We start from the raw sequence: 16,475 nt of genomic DNA, 5'->3' as shown, positions 1-16,475 counted from the left end.
ATCAGCAAGGCTTATGCTTATGCAATAGCTTTGACCCAGCAAGATGAGGGGCATGTCAGACCACTGCATAGAGACTGATACTTCAACGCAGAGTCCTCCTTTGCAGCATAGTACTGGGCACAGCATTTTCTACTCTTATTGGCCATGCTTTACATAGTAAAAGAATGGTGAGACTCTGGGATCTTATTTTGCTGCACACGGAATGTATATGCAGCATTCCTACTGAAACCTCAATTGGGTTTTTAAAGTGCAAACAGGACAATAGCGGTGTGATTTTCAGTGCACTGCATTAGGCTCATGATTTAATTGTTATTAAAGTCGGTCTAAATCCTAACTGGATCATATTTAGGCTGCTATAGCATTGTGGGGAAAAAATGCCTTTTATAATAAAATATGGTATTTAAGTTTTTTTCTTTTTTTAAATCCTTTTTTTTGTAGCTCAGTGCTTCCTGTCTACCTGCACTCACTCCAGGGTTGGCTGCACGTCAGCTTAGGGATCGATAATAGTGGACCATGTCTGCGCAAGGGGTGTCCACACTGCCGCTTTTATTTTCCAGCAAGAGCAAATATGGCAGATGACAACTCAAACGCTCCGTTTTAAGACAAGTCGTTTACGATGGTGGCCGGATCACTAAGTATTATTGTAATGAAAACGGCAGATTAAAAACAAATACTGAAAACACCTTTTGAAATGACATTACCATGTAAAATCTTATATGAGATTATAGTGATTGGTGATTGGGTTTTGAGCTACTTTAGAGAAACCCTTAAGGTCTTAAATCTCACCTTTGCTCCAAATAACACACTGCTCAATACTGAAGTTTCTTGATGTTTCTGCAAATCTGCAATCCGCCGGTCTTTTTCAGCAAGAATGTTATTAAACTGAAGATGAAGAGATTGCACTTCAGCTGCCTGGACATTTTTTTCAGACCTAAAACAGAGTAAATCATAAGATAATATGAATACATAACACTCTTGTTTGTTTAGTGGTGGAATCAGAGCACAGTGATCCTGGCAGCCACATATACTGTGGAGAGCTCACCAATAGACTCCCGAAGAAGTAGAAGAGACTGTCAGGGGATTTAACTCTCCAGCATCCACCAAACTATATCAGTTTTGAGTCAAACGGCCCTTCAAAAACATGCAACGCGGGTGGACTTGAGGAACAGATGTGAAGACGACAGACTTGCACGCAAATTTTTTTACTCTCATTGAAAGTCATTTGTAAATGGGTATTGACATTTCCGATTCAGAATACTCTCACGTAGATAATATAAAAATACATACCTCAGTTCAGCCAGCTCACACTGATGGGCTTTGATTTCTTTCTCCAATTTCCCTTGTAAAGATTCGGCGTCCTGTAATAGTCTCTCCAACTCCTGTACTTTTTTCCTCAGTTTTAGGGACTCAGCCGCTGAACTCTTCATTGTCTCTGCCACCTAATGAAAGAAAACCAGCATTAAACTTTATATTTAATTTATTTAAAAAAAAGACTAAGCTTGTTAGCCAGTGCAGCCAGAGAAGTGGAATAAGATATCTACCATCCTGCATTATCCAGGGAAACGAGACCTACTCCACTCTTATATGCCTGAGCTGATCAACATAAGGGCAATAGTAGGCAAGATAGTCAATGACACCAAGGACCAGCCAAAGAAAAAAAACAAAACAAGTCCAACTCTGGAAAAGGTTAAGGGTAAGAAATCTATTGGGTCTCTTTTACTTTTTCCACAATTGGGAGATTTACACTCACTTCCCGTTAGTGTGATCACCCATCAGAGGAACAAAAAGTGAACAGAAATCACTTGTGGAAAAAAGAAAAAAGATAACCAAAAAGGTTTTTCGCCTCTGAGAGGTTGCCCATGTTTACCTGTCCATGTCATTGCTGTACCCATCATTTCTTGTCCTGGTGTCGTCAATTCATGGAATTAGGTGCAATCTCCCCAAAGGAAAAAAAGAGTCCTCTCTCTTTCCCGCTATATACAAAATGTAAAGTGAAAACTCCTTAACATTTTGGATGAAGTAGGGAATGGCTAAAATCCCTGTCCGTTTTTTTTTTCTTAAAGCCCATTGGGGAGTTTTACCTGTCCTGTAGACACAACAGGGAGTGAGAGGAGATCTCTCCAAAGTCATGGAAATCACCTCTTAGATAGCTGTCACTATAACAGGTGTCTGTATAGGAAGATGTTCCATTCCTTCCATCACTCAGTCCCAATGACTATCGTCTCCAGGGCAAACAAAGAGGGTAAATATCCCCAGAGTCTGCCAAGGGTTCTAACTTCTCAATAACATTTTTGGCTTTAGACACACTTAAAAAATATATACGTTTTGACTGGAGCTAGAGTTTAAAATTGCAGTCTACCCAAAACGGTCAGTGCTGGGTATGTGTTTGGTTGGATCAATCACCTACAGGTGTCTCACATTTCTCCAAGCATTTTATTTAAAGGGAGTCTGTCACCAGGTTAAAAAAACAATGGAACACATGGAAATGGAAGTGTTTATAAACAGTTTATACACACTCCTCAAGTGCTGCCTGTTCCTTTGATCTTGACTTTATTCAAGAGCTACAACCGCCTGAAAAATCTCCATATTCAAGGCTTTCATGTGCATTGGATGTCTCCGTCCCCTTTTGTGGGCAATGGTTCCTTTTTTGAACACCTCGTCACTACTGGGTGGTGTAGTGATATAGAGGGCGGTGATGGGAACCACGGCATGCAGCAGGGGACCAGAAATCCAACATTCTCAAGAGTTGGACATGAAAAAAAAAAAAAAGCCACGGCTCTCCAAGAGAGTGAAGGTTGAAGGAAAGAGCTGTGGGACAGGAGAGTATATAACCTCATCTTTTGTAGTTGGCATGTTAATTTTTTTTTTTTACCCAATCAACAGAGTGGCTTTAAGTGTCATTCCACAATGGTTACCAACAAATCATAAATCAAATATTAGTTTTCAGCATACTTGCAGTTTACGTGCCATGCACAAAGATAGACAGAATCATTTTTATGTGGCTAACCAAAAACATTTTTATGAGCATGCACACTTGGCCATGAACAGACTGACAGAGATGGCATTTGAAGATGAAGGAAAGAGGGACACTATAAACAGTTGCTGGTCAGTTTTAAATACTTTCTGATGATGTATAAAATCTGAAGTTCACAAATATATATTTATAACTAGGTATATATGACAAAGTGTCTTATAGAAAAGAAAAGCCCACTGCTAGCTTTATGGTTTTTGGTAGACTGTGTTAAAAGCACTAATAAAACGTTAGTCATTCAGGTCTCTGTTTGGAACAAAAGGTGCTCTCTGAGACCTCCTTGGGGAACTACCAGTTGGCAGCAAGTGTAAAGTATAAATGACTAACACGCAATATTTTATACTTAGCCAATTTCTAGCTAAATATTTATCTCGCTTTAGCACACACAATTAATCATATAGCAATAATTTCCTTTTCTCCTTTCAAATTAAAAAGACTCTTCACCATATATGCATCGCACTAGTAGCCAAACCTAGGAAAACTTTCTCTTTGTCTGTATCCCTTCTTAGGAGATTTGAAGTGGGAATCCTATGAATTAATGCTGTGATATCTGCATGCCACAACAAAACAGTTCATGCAACAGCAAATGGCACAAACTACAAAAACAAAGTTTCCAGACAACTTTGTTAGCAACACAAAACGAAAAAACACATCCTTAGGGATAAAACATACCAGAGTTAACTTATCAGGCTGTGATCCATTTGTGGCAAGGTAATCCGATTCCAAGAACTCAGGAAACTGATTAACAGAAGCGGTGCCTTGCTTGGACTCTCGAACTATGGTGGGTTCCTTGAGCTGCTGTAATAGTCTCTCTCGATCATGTTGTAGACTTGCCATGGCCTTGGAGAAAGCATCAACCTGTTGCATGTAGGCAGCACAATCCGATGACAGCCTGGTGATTTCCGATGCCCTGTTTGCTAAAAGGTTACACACGGAATCTATTTCAGCAACCAGCTGATCTACTGTTATCTGGTTTTCAGCAGCAAGTTCCGCTTCATCAACTAAAGAGTTCTTTTTCAGCAGGCTGTAAAGCTGGAACTTAAAATCACGGAGCTGTCTCTCCAGCTTATCACCACGGATCTTTTCCGATTTTAGTTCGGAAGCATACCTCCACTGCAGCTCTTTAAAGTCATCTATCAAGGAATCTCGATTGTTCTGTAAGGCAGCCATTGCATTCCTAAAAGACTCAATCTGAGATCTAAATTCTTTGTTCTCAAGTAAAATGTCTGAATAAGTCTTTTCTGTCTTTTCTGCCATCTTACTGCTATCACCACCCAAAAGAAAAGTGTTTTGCCCAAAGGCCACAATATTGTGGTTAAATTTGTCCTCTAAGTCCTTAATTTGGCGATCAGCAGAGTTTTGGTAATCCTTATGCTGACTGGTTTCAAAAATAATTTTCTCTTTGTTGATTGTAGCAATGAGATCTTCCTGGTCTTTGACTTTGGAAATCAGTTTCCAGTTTTCCAACTCTAGGGCCTCGGTGGAGCTTTGTAGTGCTGCAGATGCATTTTGTAACTCTCTGTTTAGCTTTTCAAGGTCACACTTCTCTTGTTCTAAATTCTTGATGTGGTCTAGTTTCTGTCTCAGCAGCTCTTTTAACTGGTGGTCTTTTAGAGACAGCACTTGGTTAAGGTCTTCTCTATACCGAATAAGTTGCGCACCCAGCATGGCATTCTCAGCATTGAGGTCATCCACCCGATTTAAAACATTTCTGAGTTGTGCTTTCAGGGCATTGTTTTCAGCAGAGGTGGAGATGATAATATTGTCTTTTTGACTAAGTGCTAACTCATCGCGTTGATGTATGCTCTGTAATTCTGAACATAGCTGGTCTCTATCAGTTTGCAAAGAACACATGGATTTTCTAAAAGCTTCAATTTCATTTGATAGCAAGAGTTTGTCATGAAGAGCTTTTTCATAAGTCGCTTGAAGATTCTGCAGGTCTTTTTCTAGCTTCTGACATTTCATGTCAGACTTTTCTTTCTGTGCTTGGAGACTAGATAAACGCTGCTCATATTCTCCTTCTTGCTTCCTATACCGGCTTTGTATTTCTTCTAAGTAACTGGATACTCCGCCATCCTTTTCAGAAATCAACAGTGATATCTCCTTATCTTTATTATTGATAATTTGCTTCATATGCTGAGAAAGGACAACGTGTTTCTGGACATCTGCCCTAATTTTCTCAAATTTTAATCTCAGTTGTCGAAGTTCTTCTTCTTTGTTTGACAGAACAGTTTGCAAAGTCTTCAATTCATCTCTTGGGCTTTCCGACATCTGCTGGTGAGAAACCTGTGCAGGTTTAAATGTTGGCTGGGCTTCAGCTCTGGACTGAGAAACTGGTTCAGGCTCTTCCACCCCTCTTTTTACACCATTAGTGTATGCTTCTACACCACAATCTTGATTATTTCTGTTTGAAGGGCTTCCATGAACTACATTATTGAGAGACATGGTGATCCCACCAGAGCCCGCAGTTACTGCCGACATGTTTTTTCTATCCTCATTTTGAGCTGGATTATCGACTATCCATTTACCATTGATCTCCCTAAATTCTCCAAGCTTGGTTATCTGACTATTGTCATTTTCCTTAGCTGAGAGTTCTTTGTTCAGTGACAAGACATCATTCCTTGCTTGCGTTAACTGGGCTGATGTATGTTCAAGCTCTTTCTTAAGAATTTCATTTTGGCTGTTGGATCCCTTAATAGTGCTTTCAAGATCTATTATTAGCTCCTGAAATCGTATTGAATCGTGCTGAAGTTGATTAATCTCTTGTTGCTTCTCTTTGAGAAGTTCTTGCAATTCTTTTGATTTGCTTTGCGTTCCTCTATCATCATCCTGAGCCGATTTCACTTTCTCCTCTAAGTCTCGAAGCGCTTGTAACTGCTGCTCTTCTCTCTCACGCATAATATTGTTTTTCTCACTCCTGAGATGTTCAACCTGCTGGCTAAGAACATTGGTTTGTGCCTGGAGAGACTTAAATTTATCAGAGAGCAAACTGTTGTTTTTAACAGCTTTAAGCAATTCCGTCTCCATACTTTCTCTTTCATTCTTCACTGTAAAGAACTGCTCCTGTATATTTTCAATCTCATCTAGCAAAAGTGTCTTGTCATCCTCCAAAATTTTTACTTTCTCCTCCAGGTTCATCTTTTCGAGCTGCATGTTACTTAGGTCACGTTCTAATTTCTGCACGGCTTCCTTATCTTGAGTAAACAAAACTTCAGAAGACCTTACTTTTTCTAAAAGGCTGTCCCTCTCAGTTTCAACCGTCACGAGGCTTTGCTCCGTCTCCTCTAGTTTAATGCTCAGCTCTGTGATCTTTTTCAATAACACTTCGTTTTCAGAACTCATTTCTGAAATTTTAATCTCCATATCAGACTTGTACATGTTCATGTCCACTTGCAATTTATCCAGGGCAGTTTTAATAATAAATAGGCTATCGTTTTCTTTTTCCTTATTTTCAAGACATAACTTTAGGTTGTCACAAGTTTCTTGTAAATATCTATTTTCTTCTAGAAGTTGCTGATTCTTCTCAGTTACGTCATCAAACCGAGAGGCCTTCTCCACCGTTACACTATCTACTTCTTGTTTCAGTTGTTTTATTTCCGCATCTTTGGATTCTATCATGGTTCCAAGTTTGATAATGTCATCACCATTCTCTTCAATCTGCCTTGACAAGACTCCATTTTCATTCTGAAAGTCATGAATCTTAATTAAAATGTCATGCTTTTCTTTCTTTGTCATGTCTATGACTTGCCTCATCTTATCAATTTCATCACTTACATTTTCATATGCCTGCAACAGAGACTCATACTCCTTATTTAACTCCCCATGCTTGGCTTTCCATCCTGTCAACTCAACGGTCTGTGAATCTTTAAGAGAATATAGTTGGAAGGAAAATGCTTCTTTTTCCTGGACAATTGACTCCATTGTAGATTTAAGGCTTTCACAAGCAGCAGAAAGATTCTCATTGTCCAGTAAGAGTCTTTCATTTTTAGAGAGGAGGTCCTTGTTTTTATTGACGAGTAAGGCAATTTTCAATGCATGCTTTTCTTGAATTTCCTCAAGAGAATGCTTATGTCCATCTACTTCAAGATTAAGAGATTCAACAATATGCTTCAGTGCTTTGTTTTCTTTTAGTAAGTCTTTGCGGGACATCAATGCTGCCTGGAGCTTTCTTTGGATTTGCTCTTTGGAGCTAGACTTTTCTGACATGTTTCTCTTGTGTTCCTCAGTAAGATCTTCCATGGCTTGTTTTGTTTTTATAACTTGACTCTCAAATTCCTCAATAATTTTTTGCTTTCTTAAACAATCTTCACATGTGAGCTGAGCAAACTCTCTTGTTCCTTGTAGGTTATCCAAAGCAGGTTTTGTTTCAGGAACTACTTGATTAAGATCGGGGTTCTTTGATTGTATAACTATTTCTTCTTCTTTTCTAGAGTCCATTAGTTTTGTTCTAAAATCGGATATTTCCACGTGTGCCTTTTCTAACTTGGAAAGGCATTCTTCCAGCTCTTCTTTCATTTGGTCATAATCAGTGCGCAATTTATTTGCTTCCTCCTTGCGCTCCTCTAATTGCCTGCACAGTTTTTCTATCTCCTCTGCAGATGCTTGTACATTCATTTGGAGGGTATCTTTTAAAATAGAAATGTCTTTATCTTTTTCTAACAGTTCAAAGACTTTTACTTCAAGATCATTCTTAAGTTTGGTTACATCTAACTTGTGCACCTGGCAATCTTTAAGATACATATCCCTTTCTTTGGCTAACTGCTGAACAGTCAACTCAGCACTTTCATTCATGTTTCTGAAGGCCTCAACCTCCTTCTGTAACACGCCAATCTCATTTTTCATACTTTCTTTCACAGTTTCAATTTTTTCTAGATCCATTGACTGAGACTCTTTTGCAGTCTTTAAGTAACCAATTTCTTCTTGCCTTTGTTCCACATCATAGGACAGATTCTTTATTTCATTTTTCAATAACTGTATTTCACTCAATAATTGTATTTGTTCAGAGCTTATCTTTAGCAACTCTTCATCCTTCTCATGGAGACGTGCCTCTAATTCAGAATTTGCATTTTCATAATTCCTGATATTCTCTAATTTATTAGAAACCTCTTCAATGTTCTGCTTTAGTTGACCTACTTGCTTGTCTTTGTCGGCCAGCTCCAATTCTTTTTGAAAGACCAGTGCTTCCTGTGCGTCAATTTGGTTTTGAAGAGAAAGCGCTTGCTCTCTTTGTTCCTCGTACTCTGCACATTTTGTCTTGTAAGCAACCTGCAACTCTGCATGTGCTTTCTGTAACAGTTCAAACTCTTTTACACTCCTGCTAAGACTTTCTAACAGAGCAGCATGTTTTTTTTTACTCTCCACATTTCCTTGGGTGCATAAAAGTGAAGCATGGACATTGTTATGAACGATTGTGTTTTCTGTAGGTGCAAATGATACCTCAATAGAACCAGATTCTGGAGTGCCTGAGGTACTAGCAGCAGGTGATTGATTTGCCGACACTTGGTGAGAGGTAACAGGAGAGTCTAACTTTCCCTGAGCCTTTTCAAGGCAGGATTTAAGGTTTTCTAGATTCTCCACTAGATGAGAATTTTCTTCCTCTAAAGTCTTAAGTTTTTCTTTTAATGTGTTTTTAGCCTGAGAAAAGCTGTGTTCTTTTTCCTGCATGGTTTTCATATATTCCTGACACAAGCTTTCTTTCTCAGAGAAACCCTGCTGTAATTCAGTTAACACATTTTGGAGTTCTATCACAAGATGTTCCTTTTCTGAGAGAACACTGCAAAGCTCACTTCTTTGTGCATCTCTCTCTAGAATCTGTTGCTTTGAAAGCTTCATTTGAGTCTGTAAATCTTCATTCTCCCTTACAATGGTCTTCACTCTGCAGTTTAACTCTTCAACAGTCTTCTCAAGATCCACCATTTTTAACTGTTCAACGTTTAAATCATCTTGCTTGCTTTTCTCCAGCTTCTCGAGTTTTTGCATTAAATCTTTTCGAATGACTAAAGCTGCCTGCAGCTTCCTTTTCAAATTTTCCCTTTCTTTATTAAATTTCTCCAACTGGAGGTCCTTCTCATTAGATAAATTGCAAAGGATTAGTTCTTTATCTGCAAGCATCTGTTCAGACTGCTGGAACTTCAGTTCATAAGCCTGGAGCTTCTCCGAAAGTTCAGATATTTGCAGGAGGCAAGAACCTTTCTCAGACTGCAAGTTCTGAAGTTCTATATTCAAAGCACTTTTCTCAGCTGAGAATTTGACCATTTCATTTGACATTGATTCCATTACCTGCATCAGAGAAGAATCTTTTTCCTTTACTTGGTCACTTATTGTGGAAATTAACTCTTTCTGTTGGCTGAGCTGCAGGTTTAAATTCTGAGAAAGCAAGTTTTTCATTTTGACCTCTTCTGCAAGCTCCAGGGCTTTAGCTTTCTCTTCATTCACTGTAAATTGACTTTTTTGCAGTTCTTCCTTAGCGAACCTTATTTCTTCCTGCAAACTTACAATATCTCTGCCCATCTGTGCCAAAACCTCCTCCTTTTCTTTTATGATATTTTGCTGTAGGGATAAGGCTTCCTTAGCAGCTGCCAGTTCACCCACAGCATAATCACTGCCAAGTTTTTCTTCTTTAATTTTTTGCAACTCTGCTTGCAAATTTTTACTTTCCTTCTCAAAGGTAACAATTGCTTCAGATTTATTCTCAAGATCTTGGTCTCTTGCCTCAAGCAGCTTCATTAATTCTGCCACTTTTGACTTGTAGTCCAAAGCCTTAGACAACATTGAAGAAAGTGTTTCTACCTTGCCACTGTAACTCAACTGCTGGTTTAATGAATTGTATTCTGAACTTTTCTCATCACTTAAAACGCATAACTGTTCCTCTACAAAACTTAAGTCTCTCAGCAAACCTTGTACTTCGTTCTCCTTTACTTTCTGATTATTGTCTAAGCTGCTGATCTGTTCTTTAAGTACTGCATTTTGCTCATTTATTCTTTCATACTCTTTTTCTGATTGTTGCTTCTGATCACTAAGCTTGCATTCTACGGTTTCTAGACAGACTTTCAAAGCATGGATTTCTTCATCTTGTCCACTAACCTGCTTCTGAAGATCTGCTTTGTCGGACTTCAGCTGATACAGCACTCCTGCGTCTGAGCTAATACGTTCTTCTGATTCCCTCAGTTGAAGCCCAAGCTTTTCTTCAAGTTGCTTTATATTTTCTGCTTTTTCAAATAGCTGCTTTTCTAAGGTGAACAATGATTTGTCTTTTTCTGCTTGTGACATCTGCAACGTTGCTTCCAGATGCAGCCTTTCCCGCTTTACAGTCTCTAGTTGATGTTGGAACTGTTCCATCTCAAATGCAGCCATATTCCGAGCTTGTATTACCTCAGAATTTAAACTTTCCACATCGTGCTTAAAGTTTTCAATAAGTCGGCTCTGTAAATTACATTTTTCCTGAAGGTTGTGGCTTAACGAGCGGCTTTCCTCTTTTTCTTGTGTTAATGCATGAAACTGGATTTGGGTCTCTTTGTAATCCGTTTTCAGTTTTTCCAGTTCTGCTTTTAAGACTTCCACTGCTTTCTGATGCTGAGATATGACTTCATCTTTCATTCGGAGTGTGTCCAATATACTTTTGGCATTAGAATTACCTTTGTCTAGCTCTTCTCTTAGCAGACTGACCTCACTAGTAAAGGCTTGAACATTGCTTTCCAATACTTGAAGCCTAGCATCCTTTTCATCTACAGTGCTTAGAAGTTTAGAAATGTCGTTTTCTTTTTTGAGAAGAGATTCTGCAAGCTCTTGTTTGTGATCATAAAGGGAAGTGTGTTTTTCCTGCAAATTCTGCACCGTGTTTTCTTTGTCGACAACGGACTGCTGAAGATCTTTGATTGTGTTATTAAGCTCGTGCACGGAATTCTGGAGATGCGACACTAATTTTGTCTGCTCCTCTAATTGAGTATTTAACAATTCTTGCTTTCCTAAAAGGGAAGTTTCCTGTTCTTTTATAGAAACCTTCAACTCATTTAACTCATTGTTCTGTTTTCTATTGACTTCCTCTAAATCTGCAATCTGCTGAATCAACATATTGCATTGTCCCTCATTATCAGTTAGCTTCTGTTTTAAGGCATCACACTCTATTAATGAATTTCTGATTGCCAAATCTTTTTCTGACATAGACGCCTTATACTGTGTGTTTTCCAGAATTAACTCTTCAACGTGGGCTTTCTGCTCTTCCAAAGAGTCTTGAATCTCAGAAAACTGAGTTTTCAGATTGACATAACTGTCTACCTTTTCCTTCAAACATTCATCTTTTTTGGTTAAAGCATTATTGAGTTCATCTAGGTTGTCTCTCAGATTTTTCATCTGAGAATGAAGGTTAGAAATTATCTCCATATGTTCAGACAGCTGTGTTTTTAATAACTCTGCTTCCTCATTTTTATCTTTCAACAGTTGTATCTGCTGCCTCAATCTCTGCATCTCCTGCTCTTGGTCTTTAATTTTCTGCAGCAGTAGAGCGTTTTCAGAGCGTGAACTCTGTAGCTCATTTTGCAAAGCAGAGATAGTCTGTAAATAGTAACCTTCTCCTTCCAGTTTCTTCTCAACCTGCTGGAATAATTCTTCTTTCTGGGAAAGCAAGGCATCCTTCTCTGCCACACCACAAAGCAGAGACTGCTTCTCAAGTTGGATTGTGTCAATCTGATCCTTCAGAGATAAGATAGTATGGCCCTGTTCTGATAAATGTGAACTGAGAACATTGATCTCTTCCAACTTACTGGACATAGCGGCATTTAGCAACTCAATGTCGGAATTCATTTTTTCCTTTTCGGAGATTAATGAGTTTACTTGCTGTGTTAAGGAGGCTACAACTGATTGATGGTGAACCACTTGTGACTGGAGGGCATGACACTGACTTTCTAGACTCGATATAGACAACAAAGAGGAGTCTCTGTCTAGTGTTAACTTTTCAACATCCTTATTACTCATCTCTAATCTTTCTCTCAGTGTTGTATTTTCTTCAGTTCTATGGTTGACCTCCTCTTGGAGCTTGGTCATTGCTCTATTTAATCCTTCTATGTCCTCTGCAAGTTTTACATTAGTCTCTTTAAGACTCTGTTCTTCTTTCTGTAGCTTCTCCAAGTTGGAATTCAAGGCCTCCAATTGTGTATTCTGCGTAGAAAGCAACACATCCCTCTCTTGCAGTGCCTTCCTTTCATTTTCTACAGCTTTGGTTAATTCTTCCATTTGCTTTTGCAAGAGACCATTTGCCTCTTCTTGTTGTTTCACATTTTCACATGCCGTGTTATAGTTTGCCATCGTGACCTTGAGATTATCATCTTTTTCATGAAAGCACCTCTGAGCTTCCTCTAGATCCTTTTCAAGAGACTGTATTTGATTCTGTAACTTATGGGACAACTCCAGCTCTTCATGTAACTGACTCTTTAAGCCAAGGCATTCCTTTTCCCTCTCTTTTAGCTGTTCTCCAAAACTGCTGTCATTTTTGGAACTCTGAGTTGAAATTTGTTCAATTCTTGCAAGCAATTCTTCCTTAGCACCTGACAGTATGGAAATATTTTTACACTCTTCAGCCAGCTGACGCTCTGTCTCTGCCAGTTTGGTCTGGAAATCATTTAAGGTCTGATTCAAGTGAGTGATGTCTGAGTCTTTCTGGCTGACCTGTGTCAGTAAATTTTCCTTCTCGTTGCACAAGCGTTGATTTTGATCTTCTAAGCCTTGAATTTGTATACCTAATTGTTCAATGGAGTTCACGTGAAGTTGAATGCATGATTCCTTATCTGAAATGGAAGTTTCAACGACTTTACATTGTGCTTGCAAATCTTTCTTTTCTGAATGCAGTGTTTTAATTATTTCAGACTTCTCATCAATCTGCTTCTGAAAATCCAGTGTTTTTTCTTGGAGAGCTTTAACTAAGTTCTCCTGTTCTTGCGCCAGAGTTTCAATCTTCTTCTTTAAAGACGACACATCATCTTGCCTATCAGACAATTCTTGACTCAGCTTATCACAAAGGTCTTTCTGCTCTGTGAGATGTTTTGATAACCGTTTTACTTCTTCATCTTTCTTTGACATATCGGAAAACAAGTGGTTGTATTGTTCCTTTGTAGCTTTTAACTCGTTTTCAAAACTCTGCTCCTTACTGCTCTTTTCCTCCAGCAAGGTTTCCAGTCTAGCTTTCTCGGAGTGATCGTTCTCTAACTGCAACTTCAAGCTTTCAATTTCCTTTTTGTATTTTGATTCTGTTTCACTGAGTCTTACAGCAGATGCATTCATTTGTTCTTTAAACGATGCAATCTGTACAGAGCTCTCAGATACATGGTTATTGTGTGTAACTGACTGTGTCTGTATCTCTTGACGAAGATTCTTAATTGTTATTCCATTTTCATTGATCTGCCTAATTAGCTCTTCAGCTTCTTTAGTTTTGCTCTCGTTGAGGCTTTTAGCTTTATTTAATTCCTCATCCATTTCACTGAGATGTTCGGTCAGCATGGAGATCTTAGTGCTCGTCTCGTGGACGTCCAATGTTTGGGCCTCTTTTATAAGGTGATGCGCTCTCTCTATTTTCACTAGGGCATCCGACATCTCTCTCATCTGCCCATCTTTAAAGTCAATTGTTTCCTTTAACACGGTAATCTGCTCAGAATATTCTGTCAGAGTGACCGACAGAGCGGACATTTCCTTGTCTTTTTCCTGTAAAAGCTCCTTGAGAACATCCATCTCCCTCTCGCATCTTTGCAGATCATAAATAAGTTGGGATCGCTCCTCTAGATGACTTGAATTAAGACGATCAAGATCCTCGTTAGTTTGATCAAGGTCAACTTGCAGCTTTTCCAAGGATGAATCTTGAATTAGTACCTGAAAGTGTCCGGAGAACAAACACTAGTTAAAGGTCTACTACAGCAGCTTGTCTAATTAAAAAACAATGGTTTACTTCACCTTCTATACACTGGTTCTCCTACAGTTCATTTATTATTGCTCTGGGACTTCAGACACATCTTAAAGTTTATGTATAGACAACACATTTTTTTAAAGTTTTGGAAAGAGTATAGAAAGTTTGCTCCTTGCTGTCTGTGTACTGTTGTAGAAATTTCCCTACACATCCTGTTCTAAAGATACATCAGGAAGTGGAAATCTCTACAAAGCACGGGACATTCCACTCTTAGGCAGATGTCACTGGAACAGGTGTCCCCATTAGAAGATTATCCCTCACATCTTGTTGCAGTGACAACTGTAAAATGTTGGATTTCCCACCACTTACTATCTCAGTAACAATGGTCATCAGGACAAATAGAGAGGGTAACTCTCCCCAGCAGGGGCACGGACCGCAATAGAAAAAACAAAACAAAAAAACGTACGTTGTAATCAATCACCACCATACATTTTAGGAAAGTTAATGTCATAAGCAATGTTTGGAGGGTTGCGACTCCATTTGGAGTTCAAACTCACAGCATGTGTACCCCTGAATTAGAATACCATTCACAGTACTAATACTGATCTCTTTACTTGGATGTACATTTTTCTTGCTTCCAGATAAGTAGTCTCTAGATACAGACGAACGGTGTCCCTTGACACGCCTTTATTGGTAAAACCAACAAAACAGTCACCTAAGCAACATGCTGGCAGCCATTTTAAAGGCTGAGCTAATGTCAAGCCTATTAATATTACGGAGTCTACCAGAACTTATTTAACAGTTATGTACTATACAGTGCAATTATCATCCCCAAGTAAAATGTAAGGCTTACCCTCTCTTTGAATGCAGTCACCTTCTCATTGAGCTCACTGTTGGACTGTTTTAATGCTGAGTTTTCAGCGTCCAATGCCCTTTGCTTCCTTTTGACCTCTTCAAGCTGTTAAATTAAAATGAAGTGAGTCATTAAAATAAAAAACGAACAAATGTTTAAATTAATCCATGAGAGAAATATGAGTGCTGCCATTTCTGAAAACTATATTCCAATATAATCCATTCTTGAGCAAATTTTACAGATGAATAAGTGAAGAATCTACTTCAACAGAGGACCCAAAGCTTAGCAAGATTAATTCTAGCTTTAAAAAAAAAAAAAAAGGTATATCCCATACATGCCGTTATTCTTGTGTTTTGTTACGGCACACTGCTGGCCATGGGGGAAGAAAAAAAAAAAATCAATTAGGTGCCCTTTATACCTCTGTAGACACAATAAAGCCCATTTATGATGCATGCATTGTTGCATGCTCTTTCGTCTCTGCCCCAAACTCAAGACCTAAAGTGACACTTGACTCAGTTAAACCTTAAAAATGCATTTAAATACCTTAATTATTGGGGGGAAAAATTTACCTTGAAGGAGAACTATGAGGTGAGTGAAAATCCCTCAGCCTCATAGTTCTAGCTGACCTGTGACAATGAAACTACCACAGGTCGGCTCAATAGATCGAGAAATGAGCGAACACATACCGTCGCTCGCTCACTTCCCGATCCTGTCCCTGCAGAGAGCCGTGACTGTCACTCACTGCTCCCTGCAGGGATTCCCCCCTCCCCTGTCCGATCCTCCAGCGCTGACTGGCGGAACGGACGGGGGAGGGGGCGGGTACAGCTGGCTCTGCCTCTAGATAGGCAGAGCCAGCTGTTACTCACGCAGCTGGGTGGATCCAGACAGTAAGGTCGGGATCCGTCCCGGCTGCGGTGTCTCAGTATACCGCGAGCTGTAGCTCGCGGTATACTGAGCTTTGGGTGACGGGAGGACGCTAGTTTGTGTCCTCCCGTTACCGTTAGGAGAACTATGGGGAAAAGCCCTGGCCCCATTAGTTCTCCTTTAATTTATCACTCGGCTGTAAATCTTCTCAAATCATCTCTGGTGCCGACACGGTCCTTCCTTCTGGAGAGGGGCTACTTTTGTTCCCCATGGTCCCTGTGTGTGTTGTAAAGTATCCACCTCTCCAAGCTCGCTCCTGTGATAGACTACAATCTCAATACACATTAGTAAACTAAACATGAGATTGTAGTCCATCATGGGAGTGAGCTTGGAGCAGTGGCTACTTTACAACACACACAGGGACCATGGGGAACAAAAGTAGCAACCCTCCAGAAGGAAGGACAGTGTCAGCACCAATTCAGAGATGATTTGAGGATCTACAGCTGAGTGAAACACAAATGGTCCAATGTTGTTATGAGTTAGGGTACATAACAGGATTTTTAAGATTTCTCGCCTGAGTTTAGTGTCACTTTAGGCCCCAGATGGGCATTCTTTTTAGCTGGAACAAGTAATATTTTCACCAGACAGCCAGGATGTAAATGCTGCTCACTCACAGTGAGAAGTGCAATAGCAAAAGTGCAGACCTGTCCGCAGATGAGGTCTGTAGTTCTATTTTATAATTTGACAAGCCGGGGTGAACCACTATTGATGATCGTGAAATAAATAAGGGTGCTTCATGTCTGCATAATTAATAAGTTCATGTATACATTGACCGGGTT

The 16,475-nt window shown here is 39.4% G+C and overlaps 1 protein-coding gene across 1 annotated transcript in view; it reads right to left on the bottom strand.

Moving 5' to 3' along the window:
* Positions 1-16,475, bottom strand: part of LOC108797573 (golgin subfamily B member 1-like) — a 70,777-nt gene that overhangs the window by 9,697 nt on the left and 44,605 nt on the right. The window contains exons 20-23 of the mRNA XM_018569188.1: positions 14,773-14,877; positions 3,704-13,885; positions 1,288-1,439; positions 787-931 (exon numbers count right to left, since the gene is read on the bottom strand). Of these exons, the coding sequence (XP_018424690.1) occupies positions 787-931; positions 1,288-1,439; positions 3,704-13,885; positions 14,773-14,877 (10,584 nt within the window). The remainder of the gene's footprint in view (positions 1-786; positions 932-1,287; positions 1,440-3,703; positions 13,886-14,772; positions 14,878-16,475) is intronic.

This window comes from Nanorana parkeri, unplaced genomic scaffold, assembly GCF_000935625.1.
Source record: "Nanorana parkeri isolate BGI_ZX_2015 unplaced genomic scaffold, ASM93562v1 scaffold1298, whole genome shotgun sequence".
In the NCBI taxonomy this organism is placed as follows: domain Eukaryota; kingdom Metazoa; phylum Chordata; class Amphibia; order Anura; family Dicroglossidae; genus Nanorana; species Nanorana parkeri.
Note: the sequence above shows the minus strand (reverse complement) of the source record. Positions and strands in the feature narration are given on the sequence as shown.